Source organism: Tachysurus vachellii, chromosome 5 (genome assembly GCF_030014155.1).
Source record: "Tachysurus vachellii isolate PV-2020 chromosome 5, HZAU_Pvac_v1, whole genome shotgun sequence".
Taxonomy (NCBI): domain Eukaryota; kingdom Metazoa; phylum Chordata; class Actinopteri; order Siluriformes; family Bagridae; genus Tachysurus; species Tachysurus vachellii.
Genome location: NC_083464.1, coordinates 30044916 through 30061909, shown reverse-complemented (window position 1 = coordinate 30061909; position 16994 = coordinate 30044916). Strand labels below are relative to the sequence as shown.

Genomic DNA, 16994 nt, shown 5'->3' with positions numbered 1-16994 from the left:
CAGGTAGCTCGAAAGCTTGCTGAGGTATAAACCTCTAAAGTTTATAATGGGTGTCTATGGCAAAAAAAAAAAAGCTAATTTGACACTCGGTACCGTGAGTACCGGAACTCGGATCGCTTCAGACCAGGGTCTACGACATAACTGATTTTGGTGCATGTGGCTCAAAAGCCCTAGGAGGAGTTACTCTTGATAAATTTTTGTCTAAGACGAATAAGTAAAACAGAATGTTGGCTTCTACACGCCAGCATAATTAGACTTGGAACCTTTTTATACCATAGCTTAAAATAGGAGATCTTAAAAAAACATGTCATCTAGAACCTTCAATGATCCTTCAGTGAGAACCTTTAATGCTAGTAACGTTACTTATTCAGATATTTGTTGGATTCGAGAACCTGATCTGAGATCCCTGCATTCACAGAAAAAAAAAGATCATGGTTCAGGGTTCTTGTCATATTAAACATATTAAATCTAGAACTCTTAGTGGGTTCTTTGATCACATTAATGATTAAACCTAGAACCAGAGAATTGTGGGATCTGGAGAACCCCGAATTGAGAAGACTTTCTGAAAGAAGTCCAATGTAGAACCAATGTAGTATCAGTATATCATGATACTGCTTATGAGTAGAACACATGAATTCTAGAAGATCTTTAAATCTTCTACTGTGTAGAACGTTTGTTCGATCTAGAACCCTGTAGGTTTCTTTGATTATATTAATGATTCCTTGAAATTTAAAAACTGTCCTAAATAGGAAAGAAAAACGGTTCTTTGTGCGGTTTTGGGATGGTGAAGTGTTGGTTCTAGAGTTCTTCCCAAAAAAAAAAAGGTTATAGTTTAAGTTAAAGTTTAGAACCCTAATTTGGTTAGAATTGAATCTTTAATGCTAGGAACTTTAATCACTCATAGAGTGATTCATGAAGAACCTCGTTATCTAAAAGCGTCTCGTTACACTGCAGCTTCTCCGTACAGGACACTTGGAGAAGATGCAGAGGAACTTGGGAATAGTTCTGATCAGATTTTCTCACTCACATCAAGCCATATTTCTGCTGTACACCTGGATTTAAGGTTCCTGGGTCCAAAACAGACAAATGAGTGTCTGTAATATTGAGTGATTTACAGTCAGCGACAGGACAAAAGGAGGACATGAGGCACTGCTGCCACTTCCTTTTGGCAAGGTCACAGAGACTGTGCTCAATTCCAAACATCTTCCTATTCATGTGCACTAAACGACCGGGAAAGGTCTATGAGCTACATACGGTAACGGAAATGAGACTTCATTAGAGCTGGTGGAGAGCATTGAGTCACCATCTCACAGCTCCACAGTTCAGGGTTTGATCCTAAGCTTGAGGGTGGAGTCTCACATGACGTCTGTATGACTGCGTGGGTTTCATTCGGGTTCTCTGGTTTTCTCCTCCAGGACCTTTACATAAACTAGAAAGCTTGCTGGACTGTTGATGCTAAACTGTGCCTGTGTGCATTAGTGTGTGATTGCTGCTGTGTGGTGGACTGAAGTCAGGCCGTGTCCAGGTCATTTATGTAAATCCTGTGCGTATTGTGCGCCATCTAGTGTAGGAAGTGACACCTTTAACGCACTTTCTCAACAACTATCAGCTTTAAAGTGATTACTATTGTTATCATCCTTATTTATGTAGTTGGTTTTTTTTTTACTGAAGAAAAAAATTAAGGCAACTCGGTCATTTATTTACTTTTTAACTCTGCATGAGAAAAGTGTATTGAGTTAATAATAACAAATACGATGAAAATTATTCCCAGTAACAAAAAAATTAAAAATTACAATCCAAAAAAAACAACAAAGATTATTTAGCAATTTTATAATGCACCAATTTGTCAGCAGTAATAGTAACAAAGAATAATCAATGATAAGCAATACATTTATATTTTAGTACTTTATTATTATTATTATTATTATTATTATTATTATTATTATTAACATAATCATCAACCTCATGTTGAGATTTTAGATTATAATGTTTTTTCATATCGGTTCCTTTAGTTAATTATCATTTAATGCCTCTAAATAAAAGAGACAACAATAAATAAATCAGTGCTTTTTTCCCCTTTGTCGTTAAAGGTGGGGTCTCCGATGTTTGAAAGCCAATGTTGACATATAAAATCACCAAAACAAACACGCCCCTAACCCAAATGGGTCCCACCCCTGTATTGATAGCTCCGCCCACACATACATACGTAACCCAGGCAACAAATGGAAAGAAATGTGTCTTTATCATAGCTGAAGGGAAGAACAATACGATTGTAGATAAACAAACAAGCAAAAATGACACACAAGTATAATCATGTAAAGGACAAAGACATATATTAGTTCTGTGTAACAAAGCAAAACCAACGTTACTCACCTATCGAGAAGGAAAAAAGCGCCTCGGCGTCTTAAGTAAAGTTGGTCACATATTCACAGATTGGAGTTTCCCGAGTCAATAACTCCTGACCTAAACGCTGTTACTACACAAAACACGGTTGTAGCTGCGTCTCTACATTACTACGATAGAAAAGAGGTGTTATTTGTGTAGTAACAGCGTTTAGCTCAGGAGTTATTGACTCGGGAAACTCACTCTCACTCACTTCCTACCGCTTATCCGAACTTTTTGGGTCACAGGGAGCCTGTGCCTATCTCAGGCGTCATTGGGCATCAAGGCAGGATACACCCTGGACGGAGTGCCAACCCATCACAGGGCACACACACACACACTCTCATTCACTCACGCAATCACACACTACGGACAATTTTCCAGAGATGCCAATCAACCTACCATGTATGTCTTTGGACCGGGGGAGGAAACCGGAGTACCCGGAGGAAACCCCCGACGCACGGGGAGAACATGCAAACTCCACACACACAAGGCGGAGGCGGGAATCGAACCCCCAACCCTGGAGGTGTGAGGCGAACGTGCTAACCACTAAGCCACCGTGCCCCCTCGGGAAACTCCAATCTGTGAATATGCACCAACTTCTTACCTTATCGTAAGCCTTTCTTCGCTTTCTTTCTTTGTTTATATCCTCCATGTCAATGTTAAAACCGCTTTCTGCTAATGTCACACATGCGCACTGAACACTTTCTACACCCATATTGACAAGACCCGCCCCTTTCTGCTCATTGGCTACACGTTTGTTTTGATTTTTGTTTATCGTCCCGACTCAGTTTTCTGAAGCGTTTCTCAAACAACGGAGACCCCACCTTTAATGCAGTGGCGGTGTCGTATCGAGCCACGTGACGTGACGTGACGTGCGTGACGTCACGCCGCCGTGCGCTTCTGGATTTGGCTGAAGAAGATGGCGGCCTCCTCAGGTTGGTCTTCCCGATCCGTGCAAACTGCGATTAAACGGCTCGATTTACTTTCCCGAAAGGATCCCAGTTAAAAGTCAAAGAGAGAGACGAAGGCTTCTGGTTTGAGCTGTTTGCGGAAAACGCTTAAAATTAGAAAGAACGACGCGTTTTGTTGGGTCGCCACGCGCGCAAGCTGCGCTTTTGACGTTGTGTTTATGTCGCGTGAGTGTTGCTTGGGCGCGTGCGCTAATTTTAGCTCAGTCACTTTAGTCGATGAGGGATTTTTTTTTTAAATAGTCGTAATAAAATATTCCCTTTGGGTGGCGTGTTTAGGAATCGACCCGGTGACCCAGAGACGCTGTTTAAGGAGGTTGTTCGGGGTTTGGCGAAACCTTGGGCGGGTGGCACAGAGCTAGAGCTAGCATAGTGCTAATTAGCATAAAGCTACCTGACGTGACTGGCGTTAGCTGCACGCGGCTGTCACGTCATTATTTATCTGCGTTTGTTTTTAAATACACGTGTTTATTAGTTTGTTACACGTCGTGTGACTCGTACGTTCTTCGTGTCGTTTAGTCCAGATTGTTAGCTTTAGCCGTTTAGCTTCGGGTCCACAGCGTCGAGTAAACATCCTGTTGTCCTGGGAATGAAAATAACATTAAATTCTATCATGTTAGAAGAAAAACCCGTGTTGATTTGATCAGTTTCAGTGTCCTCTGTTTTCTCCGGGTTGAGATTTAATCTGAAGTCTAAAGAGAGCTTTGAGGAAATTTAGTTTTGAGAGCTGGTTGGATTTTAAATTAATTTATTTGACCGATATTTTTTAACCTTGTTTACATTTACACACATTTTCCTGACTTTCCCATTGGCCGCTTCAGGACTTTGGGTCATTTGCATAATTTACATAATTTTGCATTTTTTACATTATAACATAATAAATGAAAGTGAATCTCAGCTCATGCTGACGGCTTTGTCTGTATTTTATCATTGTAAAAAATATCGTTTTGTTTACTTTTAATAATAATATAAAGAAAAACAAAGATTAAAATGCAGCCTGAAGTATTTAGACAATATGTGTATATATATATGAATTAAAACTTTATATAGTTTAAAAGCCCTGTATATTTGCTGCTTTTCATCAATCTAAAATATTAAAGAAATAAAATATAACACAAACGAAATAGTGAAATAATAATTGATGTTAATGATATCAAAACAATAATTAGCCTAATTTATTCTGCATATTTTTTTAAGGTTCTTTGAGAGAGAAAAAAAAAAGTAAATCAGGAACTTCTTTAAACTTCTTTTATTTGCTGTTGGTTAGAATAAAGTGATTTAATTCTAAGCTGGTAATTTTTGACTTTTTTTTTTTTTTTGACTTTTTTTTTAAGTGCTTTACAGTTTGGATGTTAAAAGAGAAGGCAAAACAGATGACGATAAAGTGAACTTATTTATGTAGCGTTTTCTATCTCGCTCCAGAAGTAAAGACAAACAGTACTCAAAAAAAAAAGAAGCTGTACAATAGTAATAATTTTTATGTCTATATTTTATTTTTTAAGAAAATATAGACATTAAATTATATAAAAGGCTGTGCATTTACATTTTTCATTTTCATTTCCAATGAAAGGAAAAAGTTCTGTTAAATTCTCCTTCCTGATTGGTTACCCGATACACTACATAACATTGTTTGAAATATAAAACCTGCAGAAATATGAAAAAGTAACTGACTTTTCCTCTTTTATTTACAATTTCCTCGCTCGCTGCGGCTCATTTTCTGCTCATTAGTCGCCGGTTACTGAAGAGGAATCCAGAAAAAATCAATCACAGAAACACTAGCCAATTATGGGTACCTCTAGAGGTCCTGTATTTGAAAGAAAGCAGATGGCCTGTGACCCATACAGCTTTTCCACCAAAAAGAACCGGGTGCTGGTTCAGAGCTAGTGCTGGTGCTGGTTCAAAGTTGGTTCCACTGGCGAACCTTCTAAGAACCGGTTTGCCTTTCCACCGGCTAGAGAGCATCACAGCGCCGAGTGTGACGTCACTGTATACGTCTCACGTGTCCCAGCAACTTTAGCGCAGCAGCGGCAAACACAAACACATCAACAATGGCGGATGTTGCTTTACTGTTAATGCTCATGGCTTTGCGAACATACATTGGCATCCAAACGCGGCGAATAAAACGTGTACGTGCAGCTCCATGTAATCTGTATAAACGGAGGTTGTAATCGATAAAGTACATAACGTTATTTTGTCATTAACACAGAAAAATGTTAGCCTTAGCATGTAGCTACCTACTATCATGTGTGCTGATAATGTATCATATTGTGGTAAAGTAAAAGTGTATTAAACATTAGTATACTTAAGGTATATTATCAAATGCGCTAACATTAGCCCCGCCCACAGCCCCTGACACAAGCGGTTCTTAAGTCTAGACCAGCAGCGTTTTGGTGCTACTTAAGAACCACTTTTCCTGGTTCAGAGCCGGTGCTTTGGCTGTCGAAACAGAAAGAACTGGTTCTAAATTAGGCTCTGGCTCCGAACCAGCACTCGAACTGCCTCGGTGGAAAAGGGGCTTTAGACGTGTTTAGTCATGGCTAAAGTGCTTGTTTTATTACATCATCGTTTCTATAGTAACAGCTCATTTTTTATTTTTTATTTTCACAGGAGTTAAAGTTCCACGCAATTTTCGTTTGTTGGAGGAGCTGGAAGAAGGCCAGAAGGGGGTGGGCGATGGCACGGTGAGCTGGGGCCTGGAGGACGACGAGGATATGACCTTAACACGGTGGACGGGAATGATCATCGGACCTGCGCGAGTACGCCTTTAAACTCTTCACCTGTTTCATTCCCACAGCATGCTGGCCACATCGATCTCACACTTGGAACAAAAGTCTTTGTTTATTTCCTCCCGAGCAAAATTCACCATGCCAATATTAACGTTTTTTGAAGACCTGTTTCACGTTAATCTAATTCGACAGGTGAAAGACGTGCCTTTGCTTCTGGTCGCTTCCACCTTGCTTAAACAGGACTTGATCAGACTCTTTAAGCTGATCATTACGTTGCTTCCTCGAGTAATGTGCATTTCCCGTTCATGGGTTTCACACAGTCAGCTAACTGTTAATGCTAATGGTTTCTAAAACTCTTTGGCTGTAGATCACAAGAAATCCTCCAAACAAAGTGACTTTACTACTTTTTTTTCTTACGACTTTACTTTTTTTTATTTATTTTTTTAGAGCAAACTAAGCTGTGTTAGATCTCACTAATCCCCCATCATTTTAAGTTTTAATATGTCTTGCATGGATATTAATTAGTTTTTTTTTGTAACTAGTGGTGAACCTTCACTGGGGGATAGTTATCATGGTAACAGTCACTGGACTCGTTCTTGTGTGGTGGTGGAACGATTGAAATGACAGGCACGGAAAAGATTAGAGACTGTTGGAGAGCCCTTGCAGCTGTTTAGGACTCTATTATTAATAAATAAATAATACACTGATATTCATTAAGGTGTGTGTGTGTACTACTGCTTAATCAATCAGCGCTTCTTTCTTTTCCTTTTTTTTTTCAGACTAATTACGAAAACAGGATATACAGCCTGAAAGTGGAGTGCGGCCCTAAGTACCCTGAAGCACCACCGACTGTTAGATTTGTTACAAAAATTAGCATGAATGGAATAAATAATTCCAACGGGATGGTAAGTAATCACTGGGTTAGAATTAAACAAAAGTCCGTGCTTGGCAAAATGACAAACGAATCCTCAGCGATCGACACGTGACTCAGAAGCTCCACCCCCTCTCTCACGTCTGGTCAATTGTAATTAAATATATGTGAACAGACTAAATCTAACATAAATCAAATGAGGGAGCATTTGTTAAAATTGCAGAATGTTGTAATTCATCATGATATCTGATGTTTATATGTTTGATATCTTTCTGAACATGGTTTTACAGTAAGCAGCAGGGATAAACGTTGTCACATGACACGCACTTCATTACAGATTTACTGTGATAAATCTATTTTTTAAAGAATAAGAAGGGACGATTGAGTCCCGAAGAACACCTAGAGATTACCGTAAAACCCTGTATAAAAGTGCACTCCTGTTTTTACAAATACTACATCCAGAATGTTCTGCATCCATCATTCATCTCGGTCGTAATGCTTCTGTGTTTCTTTGTTTTTGTGTGTTCTCCTTGTTCCAGGTGGATGCACGTAGCATACCAATTCTAGCAAAATGGCAAAATTCATATAGCATTAAAGTGGTTCTTCAAGAGCTACGGCGTCTAATGATGTCCAAAGAGAATATGAAGCTTCCTCAACCGCCTGAAGGACAGACGTACAGCAATTAATTGTAAATGATTGTTTTTGACCATCTGTCTTAAAAACAAAACACGGAGAAAAAAAAAAGAACAAAAAAAAAAACCCTCACCTTACTCTATTAGTCTCATGTCATCAGAGACCGAGGATGAAAAAAAAAAAAAAAAGGAAGCCGTTAAATTGTTCACTCTGCACATGAACAGACCTCATCTCAAGGGTCGGATTGGACGGTTCAGAAATAGTTTAGCTCCTCAGAGAAAAAAAATGAGAAACCGCGAGTCACCAAGATCGAGCGCACAATTTCTTCTCCTCCAGCAACGTTATGTCGAGCTTTATTGTTTCTGGATCCTTTTTCCCCACACAGCCACAAAATGAACAAAAAAACGGCAGGATAGAAGATTAAGATAACGTAACATGGCGGTGATCTTTACAAAATAAATAAATAAACAAAACACCCGCCTATACAGATACTTGTATGATATGACCGCATGAATAGTTCGGAGGAAAAAAATAAAAACATAATTTCCATCAGCGTTATAAATTATCGGATTGATGGAAGCCTTCGTGACGATTAAAATAAAGTGTGCCTGTAGTCTAGTAGTAGTATCACAAACGGAAGGGAGTGGCTGTTTTTTTTTTTTTGTTTGTTTTTTGGTTTTTTTTAATTATTTTTTAAAACAAAAATAACGTATAACTAACCGTTTTTATTTAACCGTTCAGGTACATTAAAAGGTTCAAAATCATGAAGCGCATCTCTCTCTCTCTCTCTTTCTCTCTCTCGCCGGTGTTGAACCGTACGACGCGACTCAATGAACCTTTTGACGATTCTTGCCACCTTCATGCTCTGATGTGCTTCTTCAGTTGGTTTTATTAAATGTAATTAACCATCGCTCCTCCCTCTTTTATTTTCTTCCTTTCCTTCTTTCCTCCCACCTCCTAACCATAACAACACTTCCGTAAGCCCTGGTTAAATCCTTCGACTGTAGTCTCTTATCTGCTCGTGAGCCTAATTTTGAGTAATCTGGAAGCAGTACACTGTAATAACGAATAGATAACATAGACGTTACTCGTTAATAAGCTACGAAAGCTTAAAGGTTTCTTTTTGTTGTTTTTTTTTCTCTCGGAAATCAATCACAAAGACACACAACAACGCGTTAACACCAGTCGCTTTAATGCATCTCGAAAAACTTTACGGTCCCTTTCTGACTGTCTCATTCTTTCTTTCTTTTTTTTTTTAAGAGATATATTCTGGTTCTGTTGAGTTTGTGACACCGGGGCTGTATTCGGGATAATAAATATTGTGAAACACAAACCTCTGGCTTTCTATTCTTTATTAAATGTGTTTTTTTTAATATATGTCAAGTTGTCAGAGGAGAAACTGCTGATAAGCTTGTATTTATTCAATTCAATTCTAATTTATTTGTATAGTGCTTTTTACAATTGACAAAATTCTCAAAGCAGCTTTACAAAACAAACGTAGAACAAAAGGTTGATATAAAGAATAATATAAAGATTAATAGAATACAAAATTCAAGATTAATATTAGATATATTTAGTTCAAAATGTGCTTTTATTTATCCCAAATGAACAAGTCTTAGGTGACAAGTGACTGGTGAGGAAAAACTCCCTTAGATGGTAAAAGAAGGAACCTTGAGATGAACCAGACTGAAAGGGGAAGCTTGTCGTCATATGGGTGACACTGGAGGGTGTGATTATAAATATACAGTCTGATAAATGTTGTATTGATGAGGAGATTGTTGCCCTGAAAGGCCACATGGAGTTTGAGTTGGCGTCTCCTTTTTAGTATAACAGAGTCAAACTGGAGCTGGAATATCTCTAGATGCCTCAGGATCCTCAGAGTCGGCCTCGTCTCAGTGGAGGTCCAAAATCTTCATCGCACGGAAGACGCTCCATTGATAATGGCTTTTTTTAGTTGTGATGCACGCGCTTAACTCAGAGTCGGTCAATTTAGAGTTGATAAAACTAACTCTTTTTCAGCTGTTCTGTAACCGAAAACTCAGTTTCCCATCTCAGGGTTTGTCAACTCAGAGTTGGATGAACCTCCTTTCTGAAACAGGCCCCTGGATGGCTGTTTGATTTAATGCTTCTTTTAGTACCTTTTCTCGTTTTTAAACCATTTAACCACAGCTTACAGACAGACAAACAAACAAAGTCAACAGGCTTTTAGAACTCATATAATGCACTCATTCAATAGAGCTCCATGCTTTCTTTGTGAGCTGTTTGGTCACGTGACTTTTTTCCCGGCAACCGTCTAGGACGAAACCATTTGTGGGGGAGGTCGTAATTTAGTCCTACTGCATATAAAAAAAAACAACACCTGAATAATAACGCCGTCAAATCGGTTCAAAGAAACTATTTCACACAATGTACTTTTAAACAATATTTATGATCGCACATTTCATAGCGACGTGTATATTATAACACATGCTAAAAATATATCCCCCTGTCTATGACGTAGAGCTGCCTTGGCATCTGATTGGTTCGGGTTTCCGCGCGAAAATCACGTCACGCGCCACAATTTTCGCGCCGCACGGTTGTCTGTTTGTGAAGAAGTCTGAAGAGACGGTGAGTTGTTTTTTCTAAGCCTTTATTAGCGCGATTATTATTGAATAAATGTGTAGAAACCGAAGCCTAGAGACGATTATTGTGGTAGACTTACAATTCGGTAACTTAACGTGTGCTTAGAGGTCAGGAAAATACTTTATTACACTTATTGAGGACTTAAAGATGGCGCCGGTTCGGTTTGTCCGTTAATGCTGAAGTTCAACAAGTCAAATATCGTTAATTAGAATCATATGTCAATAGTGTTTAATGTGGTTGAAGGGTGATAATTTTTCTCCGTTTATAGTTAAATCACAGACTATAGAGATATAAAACAGGGTTAGTTTTAAAAGGGGATGATAATAATAATAATAATAATAATAACTAGAACGTACATTTCCTGAAGAAAATGTGAATGGTGCTTGCACGTGGCAAATCCCGGAGGCTAGTCGAGACGAGCATGTGACGTCATCTGAATACTCTTGAAGTTTTCCTCATTGTGTTGTGTTTTGATATGTCACACGTCCATGCTGTGTTAATTTTTTGTTTTCACGTGACATCACGTGACGTCATCAAAATACACGTGAGGAAGTTCCCCTCATTGTGCTGAGTGTTTTGATATGTCACATGTCCATGTTGTAAAAAGTTTTTTGATTTTGCATATTTTGGGGGCGGGGCTGCGGCACAACCGAAAGCCCAGTCGGTACACCAATTTTGTTTGTTCAGAGTATCACCCTAAAGGAGCCGAGTTTGGTGTAGATAGTTTGAAAGCTTGCCGAGTTATAAACCTCCAAAGTTTATAATGGGAGTCTATTGGAAAAAAGGCCATTTTGAGACCCGGTATCGGAAGTACCGGTACTCGGATCGCTTAGAAAAGTCATAGCACACCTCTCCTCAACGAGCCGGTCGATTTGACACATCATAGGGTCTAGGACAAAAGCTGCGGGACAAGTTACGCGCCGAAGTTTTGTCCGGCACAACAGTAATAATGTTGCTTTGCAAGCACCATTAATAATAATAATAATAATAATAATAATGATGATGTCATGTTAGAGGAGAAAGTCCATTTGTATGATCAGTGTAAAGTCGGTTAGAACAACTGCACTGCTACAAATCTGTGTTGTAGATGGAAACTAATCAAGACTTCCTGACCAATCAGATTAAAGCATGCATCTGTGTTTTTATTTATTTATTTATTTATTTATTTATTTATTTTTTTACTCCAGTGAGCGGTCAAGATGTCATCACCGTCGTCCAGTGCGCGCAAGCGTGGCAGGAGCAGCAACCCGTCAACTCGTAAGTTATCGACTGATTGAATGAATCATCTGCACTGATGAGATCTGAGTTTTTGGGGTCGTATGATGTTAGCAAACTGTGATCGCGACCTGAAGCGTTTTTCCGCATGTGTGTGTTTTTAAATAGCTGCTGGCGATGGACCTCGGACCCCTCGAGTCCGTGGATCTCAGGAGTCTTCCACGGGAGAGTTACAGCCCATGCCCACCTCTCCTGGCACGGACATGCAGAGCCCCGTCCCTCAGGACACCTCTCTCTTCTCCAGCCCTATGCCACGCCCCTCTGGTACAGCCAGTTCCTCATTTCCACTATAGTAATTTGCCAGACGTTTCCCCTTTAGTTACACGTGCGCTTCTTTTACAACAGTCCCTCAGAGTGAACCAGATATGAGCTCTCCGCTGATCTATGACACACCAAGTCGTGGGACTCCGGCTCGACAGAGAGCTGACCTGGGGTCTGTCAGGAAGGCGCCGCAGGTGGACCTAAACTCCGAGCCGGTGAGTCTCGACTTGTCTATACGCGGATGAGCTTTGTGCGATTGGGTTTATACTCGCATCCTAACTGTTTTTGCATTTTCCAGCCCTCAGGAGATGGGACTGTAGCCAGCGAGCAAAATGCCGGCCAGAGACTCGTCATCTGGGGCACTGACGTCAACGTGGGAACGTGCAAGGAGAAATTTCAGGTAGCACCAAATGAGCATTTGGCATCCTGTATTATAGCTGTTCTAGCACACACCACTTTTCACTGTAACTCCTGTGTTTACATTAACTGTGTGTGTGTGTGTGTGTGTGTTTCCTTAGAGGTTCCTGCAGCGGTTTATCGACCCCACGTCACGGGAGGATGAGAACGCGAGCCTGGATCTAAACGAGCCTCTGTACATGCAGAAACTGGACGAGGTTGGGGTTTAGAAATAGGATCTCTAGGTTTTAAGAATTTTATGAAAATATATTTCTTTCATGTTTGCAGAATTGACCCAATGTATATGTGCGTGTTGCAGATCAGCGTTGTCGGGGAGCCTGTGTTGAATGTGAACTGTGGCCATATTCAGACTTTCGATGCCGATCTGTACCGTCAGCTCATCTGCTATCCTCAGGTACGGAGAACATCACTACACTGTAACAACCTCCTGCGTTCAGTAGAAACAGGCACTCTGTCTGGAAGATGTACAGTTTTAATTAAATACAAGCCAGACTAAATAGCCCTGAAAACTAAAGGACTGTTGTTGAGGTTTTTTCCTTCTTTTTGCCAACAGGAAGTAATTCCAACGTTGGACATGGCGGTCAACGAGCTGTTCTTTGACCGCTTCCCTGATTCAGTCCTGGAGCACCAAATCCAAGTGCGTCCCTACAACGCCCTGAAAACCCGCAACATGCGCAGCCTCAACCCGGAGGGTGAGTTCACCCGTCAGTTCGATGTCCCTGTCTGTTGTGTCGGTTGTTTGATTTGTCTCGGTGACGAGTTGAATCTGTTTTAGACATCGATCAGCTGATCACCATCAGCGGCATGGTGATTCGCACGTCGCAGCTCATCCCGGAGATGCAGGAAGCCTTTTTCCGCTGCCAGGTTTGTGCCTTCAGCACGCGTGTAGAGGTGGACCGCGGCCGCATAGCCGAACCTGCGGTGTGTCGGAACTGCAACACCACACACAGCTTGGCGCTGGTCCACAACCGCTCCGTCTTCTCAGACAAACAGATGGTGAGATTTTTGTAGCCTTCGTATTAAAGATTAAATGGTTTGTTTTTAAGTAAAAAGATTTCGATTGTTTGAGTGTCAGTTACTTTGGTGTGAAATGTTGTTTGCTCTTCTTTGATGGATTCTCAGATTAAGCTGCAGGAGTCTCCAGAGGACATGCCTGCTGGTCAGACCCCCCACACCACCGTGGTGTATGCCCACAACGACCTGGTGGACAAAGTGCAACCTGGAGATCGCATCAACATCACCGGTACGCTCTGATTTCAAGCTTCTCCCTTTCAACTTCTCTCCTTATTTCAGTGAACAAAGTGCTTATTTTGTTCTTCTGCAAAAAAAACAAAACAAAAAAACCCAGGTATCTACAGAGCTGCCCCCATGCGTGTAAACCCGAGACAGAGCCAGGTGAAGGCCGTGTACAAGACCCACATCGACGCCATCCACTTCCGCAAGACGGACGAGCGGCGTCTGCACGGGCTGGACGAGGAGAACGAGCAGAAGCTGTTCACAGAGGAGCGAGCCAACATGCTCAAAGAGCTCGCTAACAAGCCAGATATCTATGAGCGCCTCTCCTCGGCCCTCGCACCAAGCATCTACGAGCACGAGGACATCAAGAAGGTGGGCTTGAACCTCAAACACACGATCCCAAAACGGTCCAGTGTTCATTTAATTAACCAATGAAAGTGAACTCTTTTACTTTATTTATTTATTTGTTTGTTTGCATGCTTGTGCTTTTCTTGTGTTTTTGATTAATTTAAAGGTTTTTAAAGGTGGGAGTTACTACTACTAATTTTTTTCCTATTAGATAAATTAGAGTTTTACTTATGTAACTCTACACATTTGACTCTATCTGTTTTCTCCTGTAGGGGATCCTGCTGCAGCTCTTTGGTGGCACGCGTAAAGACTTCACCCAGACGGGACGCGGTAACTTCCGTGCCGAGGTCAACATCCTCCTGTGTGGAGACCCAGGTACGAGTAAATCTCAGCTGCTGCAGTATGTCTACAACCTGGTGCCTCGCGGTCAGTACACGTCGGGTAAAGGCTCGAGCGCTGTGGGTCTCACGGCCTACGTCATGAAGGACCCGGAGACCCGGCAGCTGGTGCTGCAGACTGGCGCGCTTGTTCTCAGTGATAACGGCGTGTGCTGCATCGACGAGTTCGACAAGATGAGCGACAGCACGCGCTCGGTGCTGCATGAGGTCATGGAGCAACAGACCCTCTCCATCGCCAAGGCAAGGCACTTGTGTGTTTTGGTGCTAATACAAGTATCTTAGAATTAGCAGGGAAACGTAACACAAACGTTCATATATGGTAACATATAACAGACCATGGTGGAATGTGTACTGAACATTTGTGTTTTGTGTTTCTATCCTTACATTAGGCTGGCATTATTTGTCAGCTCAATGCACGAACCTCGATCCTGGCAGCCGCCAATCCCGTAGAGTCTCAGTGGAACCCGAAGAAAACGACAATCGAGAACATCCAGCTGCCTCATACACTGCTGTCCAGGTGAACCCAGGCTCCAGGTTTTTCTTTCTGACCACCCACTGGGTTACATGCTGTTTAAGTCTCTCTCTCTCTCTCTCTCTCTCTCTCTCTCTCTCTCTCTCTCTCTCTCTCTCTCTCTCTCTCTCTCTCTCTCTCTCTCTCTCTCTCACTCTCTCACTCTCTCTCTCTCTCTCTCTCTCTCTCTCTCTCTCAGGTTTGATCTGATCTTCCTGATGCTGGACCCACAGGACGAGGTGTACGACAGACGTCTGGCACATCACCTGGTCTCTCTATACTACCAGAGTGAAGAGCAGGTCCAGGAGGAGTATGTGGACATGGCTGTGCTGAAGGACTACATCGCTTACGCCCGCACATGCATCAACCCACGACTGAGTGAAGAAGCCAGTCAGGCGCTCATCGAGGTCTGTGTGCCTTAGAACCTAAAAAAAAAAAAAAAAAGACAGTGAGAGAAATGGGCTTTTAGTTGTCTTTGGTGTTGAAGAATTACTTTCTTATTTGATTTCATTTTGTATAGCCTGATATCCAGATTACATTTTGTTCTGTGCTGGATTTGAGGTTTTGAGCGTTCCTTGTACTGTGACCCGCAGGCCTACGTGGACATGAGGAAGATCGGCAGTGGCAGAGGGATGGTGTCCGCTTATCCCCGGCAGCTGGAGTCGCTGATCCGTCTGGCGGAGGCTCACGCAAAAGTGCGCTTCTCCAACAAAGTGGAGACCATCGACGTTGAGGAGGCGAAGAGACTGCACCGAGAGGCACTTAAACAGTCAGCCACTGATCCCAGAACAGGATTCGTTGATATCTCCATCCTCACCACAGGTATGATCTGGAGATATAGTGTACTGATGATCGCTGGCTTTATTCACTGAAGCTTTGATGTTTGTTGACTAGGTTAATCATTTTGTGAAGATTTAGAGCGTGTAACACCAATCGTGTGTGTGTGTGTGTAGGAATGAGTGCGACGGCACGAAAGCGCAAGGAAGAAGTGGCTCAGTCTCTAAAGAAACTCATCCAGTCTAAAGGCAAAACCCCAGCCATGAAGTACCAGCAGCTGTTTGATGATCTGCGCGCCCAGTCCGAAGCCGTAAGCCTTTTAATTTCATCTCCTCCTGTCGTCAGAATGAACGTGTCTTGCTTTCTGTCACTTGAACGAGTCATCGATACGAACGTGTACGCTAACAGTAATTATTAATCTGTGGTTTTTCGTTTCAGGCCATCACCAAGGACGTGTTCGACGAGGCGCTCCGTGCGCTCACGGACGAGGACTTTTTAACGGTCACTGGGAAAACTGTGCGCCTGCTGTAAACATTGCACTCTTGACGAATTCCTGGTGAACTCTTCCCCTCCCCCTGTCTGTAGAGCAGTTATTAATATTCATAATGTTCATGTATATGAAGAGCTGTTTTGTTTTTCTTTGATATTAAAATGACGTTTGCTTGTTATATGAATGCGTGGGTTTGTTTGTGTGTTATTTTTTAAACATGGATGTGTCGAATGGAAAGAAAAGGTTTTCAACCCCACACACACGGAGCTTTAAAAATGTGCTTTTTAATATTTTTTTTTATTGCCTAATGACATCAAACACAAAATACGCATTTTGTCGTTTTGTTCAATGCCACATGAACAATAGTTATCAGTCACATGGGTTACCAGAGAAGAAAGAAAGAAAAAATTACAAAAAATTGATTTCTTTTAAAATATTACATGTTTTCTGAGCTTTTTTTTTTTTTTTTGTTTTTTACTTTTTCCAAAGGAGGATAACTAGTATCAAGTATAACTTGAAATCATTCATAAAATGGGACAGATTTGGTTTACAAAGGGACCATGTTGTTTTGTGTATATGGTACTTTCTTAATACAATAAATAGCTGTATAATATATTGTTCATTACTTGAAAAAGTGTTCACGGTGTGTGTGTGTGTGTTCACGTGTGTGTGTGTGTGTGTGTGTGTGTGTGTGTGTGTGTGTGTGTGTGTGTGTTCACTGCAGTGTGTGTGTGTTCACTGCAGTGTGTGTGTGTTCACTGCAGTGTGTGTGTGTGTGTGTGTGTGTGTGTGTGTGTGTGTGTGTGTTCACTGCAGTGTGTGTGTGTTCACTGCAGTGTGTGTGTGTGTGTTCACTGCAGTGTGTGTGTGTGTGTTCACTGCAGTGTGTGTGTGTGTGTGTGTGTTCACTGCAGTGTGTGTGTGTGTGTGTGTTCACTGCAGTGTGTGTGTGTGTGTGTGTTCACTGCAGTGTGTGTGTGTGTTCACTGCAGTGTGTGTGTGTGTGTTCACTGCAGTGTGTGTGTGTGTTCACTGCAGTGTGTGTGTGTGTGTGTGTGTTCACTGCAGTGTGTGTG

At 41.5% G+C, this 16994-nt stretch overlaps 2 protein-coding genes across 2 annotated transcripts; both read left to right on the top strand.

Annotated features, from left to right (window-relative positions):
* Positions 1-3198: 3198 nt before the first annotated feature.
* Positions 3199-8916, top strand: ube2v2 (ubiquitin-conjugating enzyme E2 variant 2). Its single transcript, XM_060871059.1, has 4 exons — positions 3199-3320; positions 5961-6109; positions 6859-6984; positions 7490-8916. Exons 1-4 carry the CDS (start codon positions 3305-3307, stop codon positions 7634-7636), a joined length of 438 nt encoding a protein of 145 aa, XP_060727042.1. The 5' UTR covers positions 3199-3304; the 3' UTR covers positions 7637-8916.
* Positions 8917-10092: 1176 nt separating this feature from the next.
* On the top strand, positions 10093-16102 carry mcm4 (minichromosome maintenance complex component 4). The gene is made up of 17 exons (XM_060871058.1): positions 10093-10190; positions 11393-11462; positions 11589-11744; positions 11826-11956; positions 12040-12141; positions 12260-12355; positions 12457-12552; positions 12712-12850; positions 12934-13154; positions 13281-13401; positions 13507-13766; positions 14015-14380; positions 14530-14657; positions 14851-15058; positions 15245-15473; positions 15605-15738; positions 15867-16102. The coding sequence occupies exons 2-17, from the start codon at positions 11405-11407 to the stop codon at positions 15957-15959; spliced, it is 2538 nt and encodes an 845-aa protein (XP_060727041.1). The 5' UTR covers positions 10093-10190; positions 11393-11404; the 3' UTR covers positions 15960-16102.
* The last annotated feature ends 892 nt before the right edge of the window (positions 16103-16994 follow it).